This window comes from Solea senegalensis, linkage group LG9 (genome assembly GCF_019176455.1).
Source record: "Solea senegalensis isolate Sse05_10M linkage group LG9, IFAPA_SoseM_1, whole genome shotgun sequence".
Classification (NCBI taxonomy): domain Eukaryota; kingdom Metazoa; phylum Chordata; class Actinopteri; order Pleuronectiformes; family Soleidae; genus Solea; species Solea senegalensis.
In genome coordinates this window covers 15,720,897-15,736,223 of record NC_058029.1, presented here as the reverse complement: position 1 = coordinate 15,736,223, position 15,327 = coordinate 15,720,897, and the positions used below count along the sequence as shown (strand labels likewise).

At 39.0% G+C, this 15,327-nt stretch overlaps 1 protein-coding gene across 5 annotated transcripts in view; it reads left to right on the top strand.

The window, feature by feature from the left end:
- Window positions 1-15,327, top strand: part of ptprub (protein tyrosine phosphatase receptor type Ub) — a 153,196-nt gene that overhangs the window by 128,058 nt on the left and 9,811 nt on the right. For 3 of the 5 annotated variants that reach the window (XM_044033417.1, XM_044033419.1, XM_044033416.1), the window contains 8 exons: window positions 2,514-2,531; window positions 4,050-4,086; window positions 4,737-4,834; window positions 6,156-6,272; window positions 7,191-7,345; window positions 9,935-10,070; window positions 10,710-10,859; window positions 12,903-13,217. In XM_044033417.1, the coding sequence (XP_043889352.1) occupies window positions 2,514-2,531; window positions 4,050-4,086; window positions 4,737-4,834; window positions 6,156-6,272; window positions 7,191-7,345; window positions 9,935-10,070; window positions 10,710-10,859; window positions 12,903-13,217 (1,026 nt within the window). The remainder of the gene's footprint in view (window positions 1-2,513; window positions 2,532-4,049; window positions 4,087-4,736; window positions 4,835-6,155; window positions 6,273-7,190; window positions 7,346-9,934; window positions 10,071-10,709; window positions 10,860-12,902; window positions 13,218-15,327) is intronic. The other 2 variants (XM_044033420.1, XM_044033418.1) reach the window with 1 other exon arrangement.

Genomic DNA, 15,327 nt, shown 5'->3' with positions numbered 1-15,327 from the left:
TTCAGAGAGCAGGAGAAGAAGCAGAAGTTATTATCAAAATAAAACCAGCTATTTTACTGCCAGATGTGCTGTCGATAAAAAGTTTTATTCTGCTTCCCCTGTGAATTTGCTGTCATGGTTCTCAGTTGTTGCTTGTCATTTGACTTACGTCAAAGGAAGCCTGGCAATCTGATACAGTCTCTTAATCTTACAAGATTTATTTTACATGCCTCTCACTGGGACTACCATGAAGTAAATCTGGAACTCTGTGAGAAGATGAGACAGACTGATGTTCTTCCAGTCCTGTCAGAGGTTGAGAAATAATGTTACAGTCACATCCTTATAAACAATATATTACACAATTGGGACAAAATGAACTGGTCTGTATGTTGACAACATTTTGGGTGGATGTCTGCGTCAGGCCACATTGTATCGTCAAAAAACTTGACACCACAGCACCTTTCGCCTTCATTTATTTTTGTGTAGATAATTGCTAGTTAGATGCTTTTAGGGAGTTCATGACAGTAATAGGGGATTTGAAACCTGGCCTGCTGTTCAGTCGGTAATTATTGTGAGGGTCTCTATTAGAATCGAGGGCACAGAGGTGCGGACACGAGAAGAAAAACACCACGTAAAAGCCACTACAGTGTCACTCATGTCGACTGACCTGAGAACTGACCTTGCAAGCTAAAAAGTAACTACTTAGGAATAATGGCGAACATCATGAACAACCTGTGATTATTTCAACAGAGCTTAAATAGGATAGGATATTTAATAGTTATTGCACTTTTAAAACAGAAGTAAAACAGCTCTCAATTTCTGAGTCTTTGCATGGCAGTGTTGTGTGTAGAGATACACAATTTTTCATAATATGATTAACAGCTTGCAAAGTAGGCCAATAGATTACTGCTGTTGATAATTTACGTATCATCTTTGTATGGACAGGTCTCTGATCTCTGATAGATAAAAAAATACACACAAGCTGAGAGTGCTTTCACACCAGAGCTTTAAATGGACCAGAGTTTGTTTCCTTGGCTAGTCCGCTTCGTTTGAGCAGGTGTGAAAGCTCATCTGAACCAGCAAACCAAAGAGAGGAAGTGAAGATCATAATGAGCAGCTTCTTGGGAAAAAACAATTAGGTTTGAAAACCAAAGTAAAAACACAATCCCCAAGACTGCATAAATTTGGTGTTTTTGTGGTGAACAAGCCGATTGATCGGGACGAATATCCGTTTTTGGTCCTGGCCAATCCGTGAGCCGGGATGTTGTTGCTGCGTGAAGTTGTCCAGGCGGTTCGGTCCGCTTACAAAAGTGCAGTGTGAAACCAAACCAAATTAAGGTGTGGAATATTTCCCCCTGGACTATCCTGGTGTGAACGCACCCTTGATATCACAGGTTCGTACTGTAAGGCCCTGGAAACAATTATGTATTTATTACAATCAAATGTACACAAGACCTTCCATCTGAGCAGGTAGTTTTCTTTGACATGGCAGAATTATATTGTATTATACTTCTATCATTGTGTTTTTCTTTATATGGGACTTAGAAAAAGTGACTCTACTGACTTATGTTTCATTGCAGTTGCTCAGTGTGGGGATCCTTTGTGCCCAGACGGTTAATCTCTTCCTGTATCCCCATTTCAAGTTTCCTCTACACGATACCCTCACTATTATTAAACACAGAAACTTGGGACTCTCCCAGATGATGTCATGACCCCACAGGCTGCTGTTATGGACACCGGTTATTTCAACGTTGTTTTGTAGAATCTGTTTGGTAGAACTACATTACTCGTGAGCCATTGTTTGCTGTTGCCGTGGAGACGAGGCCAGTCAGTGGAGGAGATCAGAACAATAAACATCTCAAGGCATTTCATCATTGAACATGTGAATGAAAGTGTAGCCACAGCTGTTGAGATAATCCAACATTGAACCAGAATTTAAGGATAAATAAGCTGCAGGGTGTTTCGTCAATTTTCTCAACGCTGTCATCTTTGGCTCCCGCCCACCATTTGTGGTGTGTATAACAGGATTTTAGATTTTTATTTAAATGCACCATCGCAGATGTGAACTAGTGAACTACGCATTTGTTTTGCTTTTACCTTGTATGACTTTTTTGGATTATTTTTTTATGTTTTTAATTAGGATCATAGCTGTACATGTGCTCCAACTCAGAATATCATTGTATATGGTAAAATATGTATGTGATTTATTAATGCAACCAGAAATTACTGAGAGAGCATGAATATCATGAATATCATCACTGAGTTCAGCAACATTTGAACCAGAACAGACAAATGTGAGGTCAATCGCTTTCTGCCATGCTACTATCAATCAAATCTACTAAAATCACACGCTCATAGTTTGAATCGATTTTTTTCCTCGGAAGATAGATAGATAGATAGATAGATAGATAGATGAGCTCACCACCTCTCACCACCTCTCTGTGACCATGCTCGTCTTTACCAAAAGCTTCTTTCATTAACTAGTCTGTGTGTGTTCTGTTTTTACTCCCCATTTCCGACCTTGGACCCTGTAGATTCGGATTAACAGGGAAGTAAGTACATCACTGCTCGTTCTTCAGCCTGCCATCGCTTTGTTTTTTTGCTCTTCTCATCTTTTCCCTTCCCACTTCCCTCTCCTTTTTACACCACTTTCCTCTATCCACAAGTGCTCAAAGGTCAGTGTGTTTCAGGTTGATCCATATTTCTAAAAATTCTTTTTTAAATAAACACAAGGAGATGTGTCCTGTCTGGGGAAAGGACCCTGCTGTCTGTGTTAGCTCTTATAAGTGGCTGAGACGGAGGATTAGTTGCTCTGTTGACCATCTTAAGTGGAAGAGTGGTAGCGTTCATGCTGATAGTGTGTGGCCAGGGCCAGAGGAATTGTGGATAGAACTCCTCACAGCACTGCTCATCCATCTTCATTTCTATCTTTTCCAAGATTAGAGTGGATGCAATTCAGTTTAGCGTTCCATCATCACCATGGATTGCTAGGAAGATGCCTTCCTCTATCAGGGAGGGTGGTTGGCCTCATTGTACTGATCTGAGAGCTGGTGGGCTTGTTCAGATTATTCCTGACCTGTCTTCTCTGCTCTACGCGGTCATGTAAATGAATACCAGTGCTAATTATCCTTTCAGCTGCAACATCAGTGTGGTTTTCTCAGAGAGGTTTTCATAGACACTCAGAAAGAAGTGTCATCCAAGATGAGATGAGCGGAACTTATTTTCAGGAGGACTTTCCTCAAACAGCTTTGCTTGGACGCTAAGTGCTCAAAGTCGCTCGAGTGTTCTTTGTCACATTTATTCCCCTCAAGGCAGTCGAGGTGACATCTCATTGTGCATTCATATTCAACTCATACTCACTGTGTGTAAATGTCTGTCATCTATATCAAAGGCTGACACACCTTTTGATATGAAGGCTCTCAGACCACTTTGGTGTCATATATACACTAAAATTCACTGTGCACATCAGAGTTTGCCCCAAAAACCTGTTTTATGTTGGTGATATGAACCTAGATGAAACCTCTGTAATATCATTCATGGAGATTTCTTCTTTTTTTAGGAGAAAAGGAGTTTTGCTGTATTAATTTGTCATCTTACATATATAACATATTGTATCTTTGGAGAAAATGTATTTGTTTTTATGGGAAAGAAAAAGAGTTTGACAAATAAATCGAATAGCTGAAATGGAGGACTGTGCCCCATGAGTTCCTTTGTCATATCTTTATTAAACTGTCACAGGGATTCAGGCTGCATTCACTCACCGAGCCCGACTCGCTTTAGAAATCACTTTTTCAGGGATTCATCAGCAGTGCGTCAAAATGCTGCTCAAGTGCTCCAAACTCTGAGGTGCAGAGGGTAAAGACATGGTCTGTAGGCAGCGATCGGTCAGACAGATCAGGAGTTACACAGGAAACCCGATTCATGGGTGAGGAGAGTGGGTCAGGTGGAGAGCAGAATGTAGAAAAGGGGAAGATAAAAAAGGGGTGAGAGAGAGCGACACCCTCCCATATACAGCTGTGCCTGAGGTGCAGATGTCTTACTCAGCATGTCATCCCTCTTCTTTCTTCCAGGGCTACCATCGATCCAACCACTTCATCGCCACTCAGGGTGAGTATCCCAGCAAGGCTATAGTGTGTATATATGTGTGTGTGTGTGTGTGAATTCAGGGTGGTGAGCACCTTTAGTTGCTCTGTAATAAATTGATGATGATCCAGCCAATGAGCCTACTCATGCTCAGTCCTTCACCAAAATGATCTCTCTGGCAAATCTAAAGGTGACTTCCAGCTCACAAAGGCTGTGTTAGTGATTACATTGAATTATGAGAATTTGAAGAGGTGATTCATTAAACACATTAAGTGCAGCTTCTTAATCTCGGTGACACATTCATCGGCGTGTTCATTGTCCGTGAGAGAATGTCTGCATTCGTGCTGCAACTCGTCATTAAGTTGTTTGGGCCATAAAATGGCAGAAAATGTTGTTTCACCAACCACAAAATGTGTTTTGTCCCAAATGTGTTTTTTTATTATCTGAAGCAAATCAATAATAATAATAATAATAAAAAAGTATTATTAATAGACATTTAAACAGTGAAAATATAGGCACTTCATTAAGTAACTGACGAATAACGCCCCTCACTTTGGTTGCGATAACACAAGGTTTCACAGTGGCAAGCAAATTCTCTTCCTGATTGAGAGGGCAGGCTGTGATGCTCCGATTCTTGTCCATTCACTGTTATTTTTTCCCCACCTTCCCACTAGGACCCAAGCAGGAGACTCTATATGATTTTTGGAGGATGGTATGGCAGGAAAATTGTTTCAGCATCGTCATGATCACTAAACTGGTGGAGGTTGGCAGGGTAAGTGATGTGCATTCCCCACCTCTCCTGCTGTCAGTGCCTGGCACTAAAAAGAATCCCACATTTTCCATAAGTGTCTGAGAGGGTTTTGTTAAGCAGAGATCTCACGGGACCTTGGTTTCCAGCCTTTATGCCAAACTAAACTAAAGACTTGAGTGTGGTATCAATTAAGTGGTCTTTTTTAATGTTATGTAGAACAATCTTGGTGCCAGGTAAATTTCAAAGACAAGTGTATATATATATTTATTTATATATATGTTTTTATGTATATATATATATATATATATATATATATATATATATATATATATATATATATATATATATATACATATATATGTATGTATATATGTGTATATATATATATATATATATATATACTGTATACTGCATATTTACACAGGTTTAATGTCTATACTGTAGTGCTGTTATTTGCCACCTCACATGTATATTTTAGCATTGTGTTCTTGCTAATCCTTTACACCCTATGCAAATGACACGTATGCCTCAGTGGATACTTGAAGTTACATTTTTTCTCGCACTATAGTCCTACATCCAGTTCAGTTTACCGTCCTAACAATTCAGGCAATAGTCAACAAATGAGCACTGGTCTGTGTGGCTGAATCCTTTATTAAATAAAAAGAACTTCCTTTGTCCCTGATGCTGGTGAAAACAATTTGTGCCTCCTGTTCATTATGCTTTCCGCCATTATGTGATTATTGTTTTTGTTTAGTTTTTTTATCTTTGCCCTCCAAGATGAAATATCTGCAGAGAAGCAGGTTGTTTTTGTTCTTCCGCAGCATCTGAGGTGTAGCAATCGTATGTTTTCAGCTTATTAAAATTCACCCCAATATTTCTCTGTTCTAGTAAAACAAACAAGTAGAGGAATTTTCTGTAATTACTTTTTAATTATCATTGCTTAATATAAAATTATAACGGCACATGCAATCTCTTTTTAATATTTTACTGTCAAATGAATTTTTGAAATGAATCTTGTGAGATGTTATTACAAATTTTAATCATGAATTAGGTCTGAATTTCATCTCAGTTTCTAATAGAATGGAATTTGTACAAATCCAAAATAGGCAAGTTACAATGTTACAAAATTGCTTTTCATAAATTTTGTATTGTACATGTATATACATATATATATATATATATGTGTATGTATATACATGTACATATATATATATGTATATATGTATACGATCCACAAGATCTAACAAGATGAATTCACTTCCACTTTCACAGTTTAGCAGGTGCATTTACAGTGAATGTCCACATGAGGTTTTAACGCTGTTTCCTGACTGATTTTTAACAGGTTAAATGCTGTAAATACTGGCCAGATGACAGCGAGATGTACGGTGACATTAAAATCACTCTGCTCAAGACAGAGACCCTGGCTGAATACACAGTTCGTACCTTTGCCTTGGAAAGGGTGAGTTTACACTTCACATACACCTTCTAATACTTTTTGTAACGTTCTTAGTTTTACAGCAACATGTAATATTGTGTTTCTCTAAACGGCTTTTATTTCTTTCTGTGGATGGTAACTGCGCCATGTTTTCCTGTTACCTGGAAAAGCAAGAATTAAATATAGAACTAGTGCCTTTATAGGACAGATTAGACACTTGACAGGGCTTAGTGATGATAGGCATGAGGTCCACATGGAATTAACATCAACTATCTGAATTTTCTTGTCGTATTACCAACATTGCAGTAGAAGTGTTGTGCCCCCAAATGGCTTCCATCCTTTCACTTCCCCAGGGATCTCTCTTTGGAAGGGCTTAAAGCAACACTGGAGTGACAGTGGCACAAACCTGGCATTATCGTCACACTGTCAAAGTCGCTCTCTATGACTACCCACTGCTGCATATTTAAATTGGCACAAATTTAGGAGCTGGTGACAGCTTGATTTTCCTTTTTTTTATTTCTGTCATTAGCAAATCTTTGCTTTGCATTGCTTTACTCAGGCAATCTGTACAGAGGAAGCAATTGCTGTGTGACTGCAGCAGCCTCCCAGGAGAACGGAGCAAAGTCCCAGCCCTCCCTGAGCTCCGAGAGCCTCAGTAATTCCTTTCTGCGTGTCTGTCAGACTACAGTTGCTACTAGCATGTGATGCCTGGAGGCCTTGCTGTCATAGATGACCTAACACCCCACATAAATAATGTCCTGGTTGTCATCACACTGAAACAAAACCTCCTCTGTGTCTCTCATGGAGGTGGAATGCCTCTGAATGGATGGGAGCACGCCTTTGATGAAATGATAGCCTGTAGGCTACTCGATGCAAGACATGTAAAATGCAGTGTTACGCGTGTAATGCAAGTGCTAATGTGTACTCTGTTTGTTTGGACAGAGAGGATACTCAACCAAGCACGAAGTGCGTCAGTTCCACTTTACGTCCTGGCCCGAGCACGGCGTGCCCTATCACGCCACTGGACTGTTGGCCTTTATACGAAGAGTGAAAGCCTCAACACCTCCTGATGCTGGCCCAGTGGTGGTCCACTGCAGGTAGCACATTAACTCAAGGGCTCTAACATGTAGTGTGTAATAATATTTAGCTTTTATTTAACCAGGTGAAATGGCCAGGAACGCAGCAGAATACATTACAATAGCAGTAATGGTACAAAAAAACACACCTTTCACACACTCAAAGAACTTAAACACAACATCCAGTCAATATGCAATAAAAGGGGCGCTTAAAGTAACTGTCAATCATTTAGTAATGGTGAGGTATGCCACAATATTTTTATCGACTCGCTTAATATCAACGGTAATAATGTAGTAATACAAAACAATTATACATGTTAGTTCCAAAGTAATAGAATTCCTACCATCTGTGTAATACATTCACATGATCAAAATTTATAACAACCATATTATAAAGTTGAAGTTTATCTTCTCTTATATCCATTGTTATCACCATATCTAAATAACAATTAAATTTTTTTTGTATTTGTTTTTTGGCTTCCTCCTTTCTAAGGATTGCCACAGCAGATGATCCACATATTTGATTTGGCAGAGAATTTTATGTCAGATGACCTTCCCGACACAACCCTCCCATTCATCTGGTTCAATGAGCAATGGGGATTTTGAACCAGCAACCCTTCAGTTAAATCCCCCTAAAACTGATTATACAAACCATCTGTCAATGCTGTTACTCTTACCATAATTAATTCTATCTTGTAGTATTTTATCATATTTATGTGAAGTGGCTGAGGGAGGCAGCTGTAGGCTGGTTTAGCACGGAGGGTCCAACACATTTTTGTAATGTTTAATGATGTCATTGCACTTGTAATTTTCTTAGAAGTTGTTTATAAAGTGCATTTGAGAAACGACAAGTGCTGTCTAAAAAAACTATAAACATGTCAGGAAAATAAATATTCTTCCATCTATTTGCACTCTTAAGCAGAAAAATACAACCATTCACCTTCTAAAAGCTCCATGTGTCTTTAAACAAATGTCTATTACATTCAAGCATTTGCCAAATGAGTTTACACAATGCTGATTAAGCCATCTGCTCCATGCGGCTCTTTATATTTCTCAGTATCATTGTTGGTGTTTCCTTCCAACATTCACACACTGCTGTAAGGGAGTGATTATTTGTTACATCATGACTTCCTGTGGACCAGCATAGCCCTAGTAAAGCAAGATGGCTACAACTGGTCATTGTCAAGTATGTCTTAAAATACCATGAAGCTACTACCAAAACTTTCAAATGTGGATTTGACTGCTGAAAATACCTGGATTTTCCAGTTATGTGCTGAAGATTTAAATGCAGAATATGCAGGAACTGGTGTTTGCAAACACAGCAAAAGAAGGCCCCTCCTACCCTGCTCACTACGAGTAACATGCAGTCTTTCAAAGCAAAGTTACCAACGTTCAGGCTGCTTTCAGGCTGTGGAACTGTGCCTGGAATGGCTTTAAAAAGGTGTTCATGTAAACAGATGAGGTCGGTCACACTGCCTCAGACCCAGACATACCACGCTTGCATTGGCCAGAGTGGTGACTTGTGTGATTCAAAGCTCAAACTAAGCACCACAGACCTGCAAGGTGGGTTTGTTGAACCTTTCAGTTATTGGCCGTAATTATCTGTGTTAGCGCTATGTACACTTAAATCCATACTACTGTAGCAACATTGCGTTTGTTGTAGAAAAGCTGATGCTTTAGCTTCAAGTTACTTAGGCTTACTGCTACCACTTACATAGTTCTGTGAATGTTTTCAGTCATCCAAATGACCTCCTGTCTTATCACATATAACTCCCCCACATATCTGGCAAGTAGCTTTTATTCAAAGGATGCTTCAAAAAGAGAAAGACTTCCCCCACCTACCAGCTTGGAAAAAGGAGTGGGAGTCCAAGGATATTCCAAATAAACATCTGGTCTCAGAACCCACTCAACAGCTCTCTGGCAACAACCTCCCAAAGAAACAATGGTCAACCCTCAGCAGTTTCAGGACTGAACTTGGCCCCTGCTTGGCCAGCCTTCAGGCTCGAGGACTTTGCATTCGCTAAATAAAGGTCATCCAGATCATAGTCAAATCCAGTTGCCTACAGCTAACGACTGAAAATGACTTAACTGTCTCACAGTAAAGAGACCGGCTTTTACTCTTCATCCCCGTCTTCTCCTTCAAGACCAGCCCCAGTTTCACTCTGGTTTTTAACTGCTTTTGTCCCCGGAGTGTTTAGCGTCACTAAACGTGCATTTCTTAGGTGCTGTGTCCACCATTACAGAAGCTTTTGATACCTGCCCATCTGTAACCTAACTGTGCCGGAAACACTGGACAAACATCACCGCCCTCAGATGACCTGACCCAGAGCGAAACAGAGAAAACAATAAAAACCTGCAGTGTGCTGAGTCTCTGCAGATAAAAGTGGCACACTGAGGATGATTGACGAGGATTACCTTTGGGTTAATCTACACTTTGATTATTAGGAAAATTCTGCATACTCTACCTCTAAGTTTAATTGTCATACCTTTATAAGTACCATTTGGCACATGACCCCTATCTGTTTAAATTATTAAAACACCACAGCAGACACTCTTTATACTCTAAGCTGTTTATGATTCCTCCTGAAAGATGCTCCTCTTTAATTTCAGTGTTGGGGCGGGCCGCACTGGCTGCTACATCGTCCTGGATGTCATGTTGGACATGGCCGAGTGTGAGGGCGTGGTGGATATCTACAACTGTGTCAAAACGCTCTGCTCTCGACGCATCAACATGATCCAGACAGAGGTCAGGTCAACTGCAAACCACCTCGTTTTAAAACCAATTTTTCACCTTTTTAATGCATAATACTTTATATTCAAGATGTTACATCACAAGGCATAATGTGGGGTTTTAAACATTTTGATTTTCCCTACTGTTGTTGGAAGTATCTGGTGCTGAGTTATTATATTCCCCCTCTAGGATTTTATGTAAAAGTCATTGCAATAGTTTCAATAGTAATAGGAGAAAGGACTCACATTGTCTAACAGTGGGCTTCGTAGGCACGGCATTGTTCTTTTAGATATGAAGAGAATTAGCATATTCACCGCATATTATGTAAATCAAACATTGACTTAGCTGTTTATTAAATTTGTAATTATTTGCAGGGGTGCTTTAATTAAATGCTCACTGCTTGTGTTTGTTTACTTAGAAATATTTACGTATTCTCCAACAGCTTTGAAACACTACCAACATGATAACACATGTTTAATTCAGAACAAAGCAGGTTATGAAAAATCTGTTATTCATACTGTTTATTTATTTACACCTACATATTATCATAACCTGTGCCAGCCTCCCTCCTTTTTTATGTCTGTTTTGCTTTTTGCACACATGAAACGTGCTCTCACCTGTGACATGAAACCCATTAGCCTCTCGTCCTTTCAGGAGCAGTACATCTTTATCCACGATGCCATTTTGGAGGCCTGCCTGTGCGGAGAAACGGCCATCCTGGTGAATGAGTTTGCTGTCACCTACAAAGAAATGCTGCGAGTGGATTCCCAGAGTAATTCCTCTCAGCTACGGGAAGAGTTCCAGGTCAGTCCTGTGCTGGACAGTGGATCAGCGGCCCCCCGATGAATTTTTAAGCACAGATTAATTTTGTTAAAATGTGTGGTCCATTAACATATGAAACATGCAAACTCACATTCTTAATTATACAGCCGACACACAGCAATCTGTATTTATAATGCGCTTTATTTAATGTTGTCTATGAAACATCTTCAATAACCTAAATAGACAGGACCGTACTGGCATTTCTGCTGCTACACGTAAAATGTCTTTACTAAAAACAATAGTATTAACTCCTACTACAGTAACACTTTACATTACAATACAGTGACAGTGATGATCATTTTGTAATAGGGATGTTTGGTAAGAACAATGTGTAATAATAGTGTGTTTACAAGGAGTAAAAACAGTAATACCATGTTATTTCCAAAGTAATATCTAAGTAGTAGCTTAGTAATGAGTAATATTGTACTGTACTACCCTCACCCATGAAAATAATCGAGACTCAAAATGAATCATCACCATATAAAAAGGTTTCACCTTTAAGTCCCACGCACATTTTCCATTGTTGTTTGTAAGCTAATACCATTGAAACAATATGGTATTTAATATAAACGATTGTAAATATTATTACTGAATAAAATGCTACTTTGAAGGCTACCACTGTAAAACTAATAGTAACACAAACAACCAGTGCACACTGTTTATTTCATCCCTTTGTTTCTAACTCTACTAAATTTATATTTCCACCTCTAATAATATCAATGGGGATATTACTGGATGTTTGAAATTGGATACAGCCACATCATTCACACTTATGATATAGTACTGTAGTGTGTACAATCTGGGAAGTGTTGTATCCTACATACATTGTATATTTATACCAAATACAATGTTGTGTGATATTTATTGTCTGTTTTGATATTCAGACAACTGCATAAACACCATTATGTCTACCCTGGTGTGGAAATTAAAGCAGAGACATTTTAAAAAATGAGCACATGCAGAACAAATAGACTAATGGGTAACATGTCTCTGTGTGTGTTTGTTTGTGCAGAAGTGAAGTTATTCTCCTTTCATTTTAAATTGAAGTCCCTCCATCGTTGAATTCCGTCGCCTGGTTTTGCAGGAATGTTGTCTCAGAAGATGTTATTCGAGGTTGTTTTAGAGAGAAGAGAGCCAGCTGTGCTCTCGTATGCTGTACCTGCTTTTTACTCTGCTTCCCACTCTCCTTCCCGCGCTGCAGTGCTCAGCCAGCAGCCACACTGATTCCAGGTTCATTTCAAAGCAATACTGGAAACGGCTTATGCCCATCTGTAAAATGTATACAGTTTAATTCTGATATAGTTCTTATGTTTGATGTATACCATACACTAACCCTTTGGATTAGGGTAGAGTAGGTGGTACCACACATACTTATTCCAACTATTGTTTTTTTCATAAAGGGACATGTTACATTGGTTTCTTTGAGCTTGTAAACAAATCTGTCTGACATTGTTGCTGAAAGCCTCTCCACGGCCCAATCATCGCTGTGTTTGCCTTTTACGCTGACATTCTGCAGACAGCACTCAGCCAACTGGTCGTACTGAGATCAGCAAGTCACAGATCTATTATTGATGCAGTGTATCAATGAAACCCAACGGGATTAATCCACATATTTCTTTCACGTTGTCTCATTTAATTACAGCCAAATGAACAAAGAAGTCATCAAAGAAAATCTCTATGGAATATTTCCTTTTGAGTTTTTTTTTTTTTTTTAAATTTCATTACATTCCCTTTTATTATGCTGCTTGCATATGCACCCTTTATTATTTTGAATCAGTTTCTCAGCGCTAAGTTGTGAGTATTAAAGATTCCTCCGTTTAAAATGATTAGATTCTTGGATTTCTCTGCATCCCGGTCTTCTCAGCTTGATACTTTTTTTTCTTTTTCCTCCTCCGCCTTAACATCTTTGATTTCCTCTGTTGTGTCTCCCCACTCCTCACGCCTCCCATCTTTTAAATGGTTGCTTAATTCTGTGTCATCTTGTTCTCACTTGCATCTCATCCCTTTTAACATTTCCATTTGCAGACTCTCAACTCTGTGACTCCCCACTTGGATGTGGAAGAATGCAGTATTGCCCTGTTGCCCAGAAACCGAGAAAAGAACCGCAGCATGGACGTCCTGCCGCCTGATCGTGCCCTCGCCTTCCTGGTTACGACAGAGGGGGAGAGCAACAATTATATCAATGCTGCTCTCGCCGACAGCTTCCATCGGCAGGCCGCTTTCATCGTGACTCCACACCCTCTGCCTGGCACCACGGCAGACTTTTGGAGGCTGGTCTTTGACTACGGCTGCACAGCTGTTGTCATGCTTAATCAACTCAACCAGTCAAACTCTGCCTGGGTAAGGTCAAACTGTTAACTCTCTTAGCCTCTAATTTGATGATTGTTTGAGTTCACTCATACGCAAGGAGCGAGTTTTTACTTCTATAGTCTAGATGTTACGCAGCCCCAGAAATGACATGGGGGGGAAAATACCTCTAATTTGTGGCCATGAAACAACTGTTGTATAACTGTTCATTCCCATCAACTTGGACAGCTGGAAACTGGGAAACTAAACCAAATTTAGAAAGATACTCACAGATTCGCGATCGATAACATTTAAACACATCATTGTTGAAACAAACTACAACCTTATTTGCATCAAAACGAGCTGGAGAAACCGCACGTGCAGTCGTCAGTGGGAATACACGGTGTGTTATCATGTACATTACCACTGTGACATTTACTGAGCAGAAGACTCTTTTTGATGAAAATGAGGTTGTAGCTTGTTGTCTACATCAGTATGATTCAAAATGTGTCTCGCGTGTGTTTCAACAATGTTATTGATGGTGGAAGTTTGGATCTGTGAATATCTTTCTAACGTAATGATTAATTAATCATGCAGCTTCAGCCCTCTACGTAAGATGTTATCTGAACTTCACTTGAGACTATTCGGTTAACACACAGTCACCTCAGTATTTCTGTATCCGTGCTCAGGATTACTTCCTCCATGCCATTTTGTTGGGCTTTGATCCCTGACCACATTAATCTCAAGGCACAACTAGATATCACCGCCCCAGATTTTTTCTTCCCCTCTTCAAGCCATGTCTCTGGAGAAAAGGCTTGCATTACCCTCTAGCCAGTCTTTGTGTTTGCGTCCCACTTTTTCTTATGAGCATATGTCTTTCCATGCGCTGCAATATTCCGTGCTCTTTCTGTAGCACTTAAAATAAAGAGTAGGAACGTAACAACGAGATTCAAGCTGAAGATTAGAAAATCAAATGAAGCACTGTGAAGAAACGATTAACAGAGTGTCATGAATATGTTTCAGAAGAGACTTCACTACACGTCTGCTTCAAGTACTTAAAGCCTCTTGGTAGCCTGAGCTTCTATGAGAAGCTAATCCATATGACTGGAGCCTTAACAAACAAAGCCTGAGCTCCCACATGAAGACGGCTAGATAATCACGTGCCATGCTGAAGGAGGCTTTAAAAGTCAGCAATAGATTGTTAAGTCTGTTTATAAATATATATCGGCATGTCAATTTGTTTCGGCATCGATGAAATTAAATTGTGTAATATTTACTGTCACTAAAACAATGGAATAACTTCAACTCTCAGGTGAATTCAACAAACCCACAGTAGTAAAATGTAAATCTAGATTAATTCTGGTTAAATGTAAATTAAACGACTGAAATGTTTTCATTTTATTGTCAATAATTTATACCCAAATACAAATCAGGAATACCAGAACATTATATATTATCTTACAGAGTAATTTAGGTACTTACACATTATATGTATATATATATATATATATATATATATATATATATATATATACACATATTTTGGTTTTATTTTAATAATGCTACATTTACAGGATTTACAGGAGTCAATGTTTAAAGGTTTACCATGAGTTTCTAACTCTGTGCCACAGTCTATTACGAGTATTGCTATCTTATATTATGAAAGTTTTTTTTTTCTAACGTCTACACTAGTAAAACAATCCTAAACTTCTTTGGACAATGCAAATGCAATGTAGACACAATTATGTAGAGACTATCATCAGTATCAGTGACACTGCTGGTTCTTAGTGGTCCATTATCTAGTCTTTAATAATTTGTTTTCCGAAATCATTTTTTTTTTAGCATTTTCTGTTTTTCTGTTTTTAAAGGAAATTAAAAAACAGAGACAGTAGACCATAATTGGCTCAGTTTGATCAGCAGGTTGTAGTTGAAGGTTGAAGAAAGTGTGAGTGATTATAGTGTAGAAAATAGAAATAGATTTCATTCCTGCAGCATACTGCATGTTAACTCTAAACAGAAATAAAATGATTAATTATTATTCCCTTTGGTTCCACACCTCGCACATCATTGTTCATTGCGTTGAGTACATTTGCCTAAGGGTATAAACAGTACTGCTGATGATTTTCACAGTAGTTACTAGCTACCCAGTGTTCATGGTAGGAGT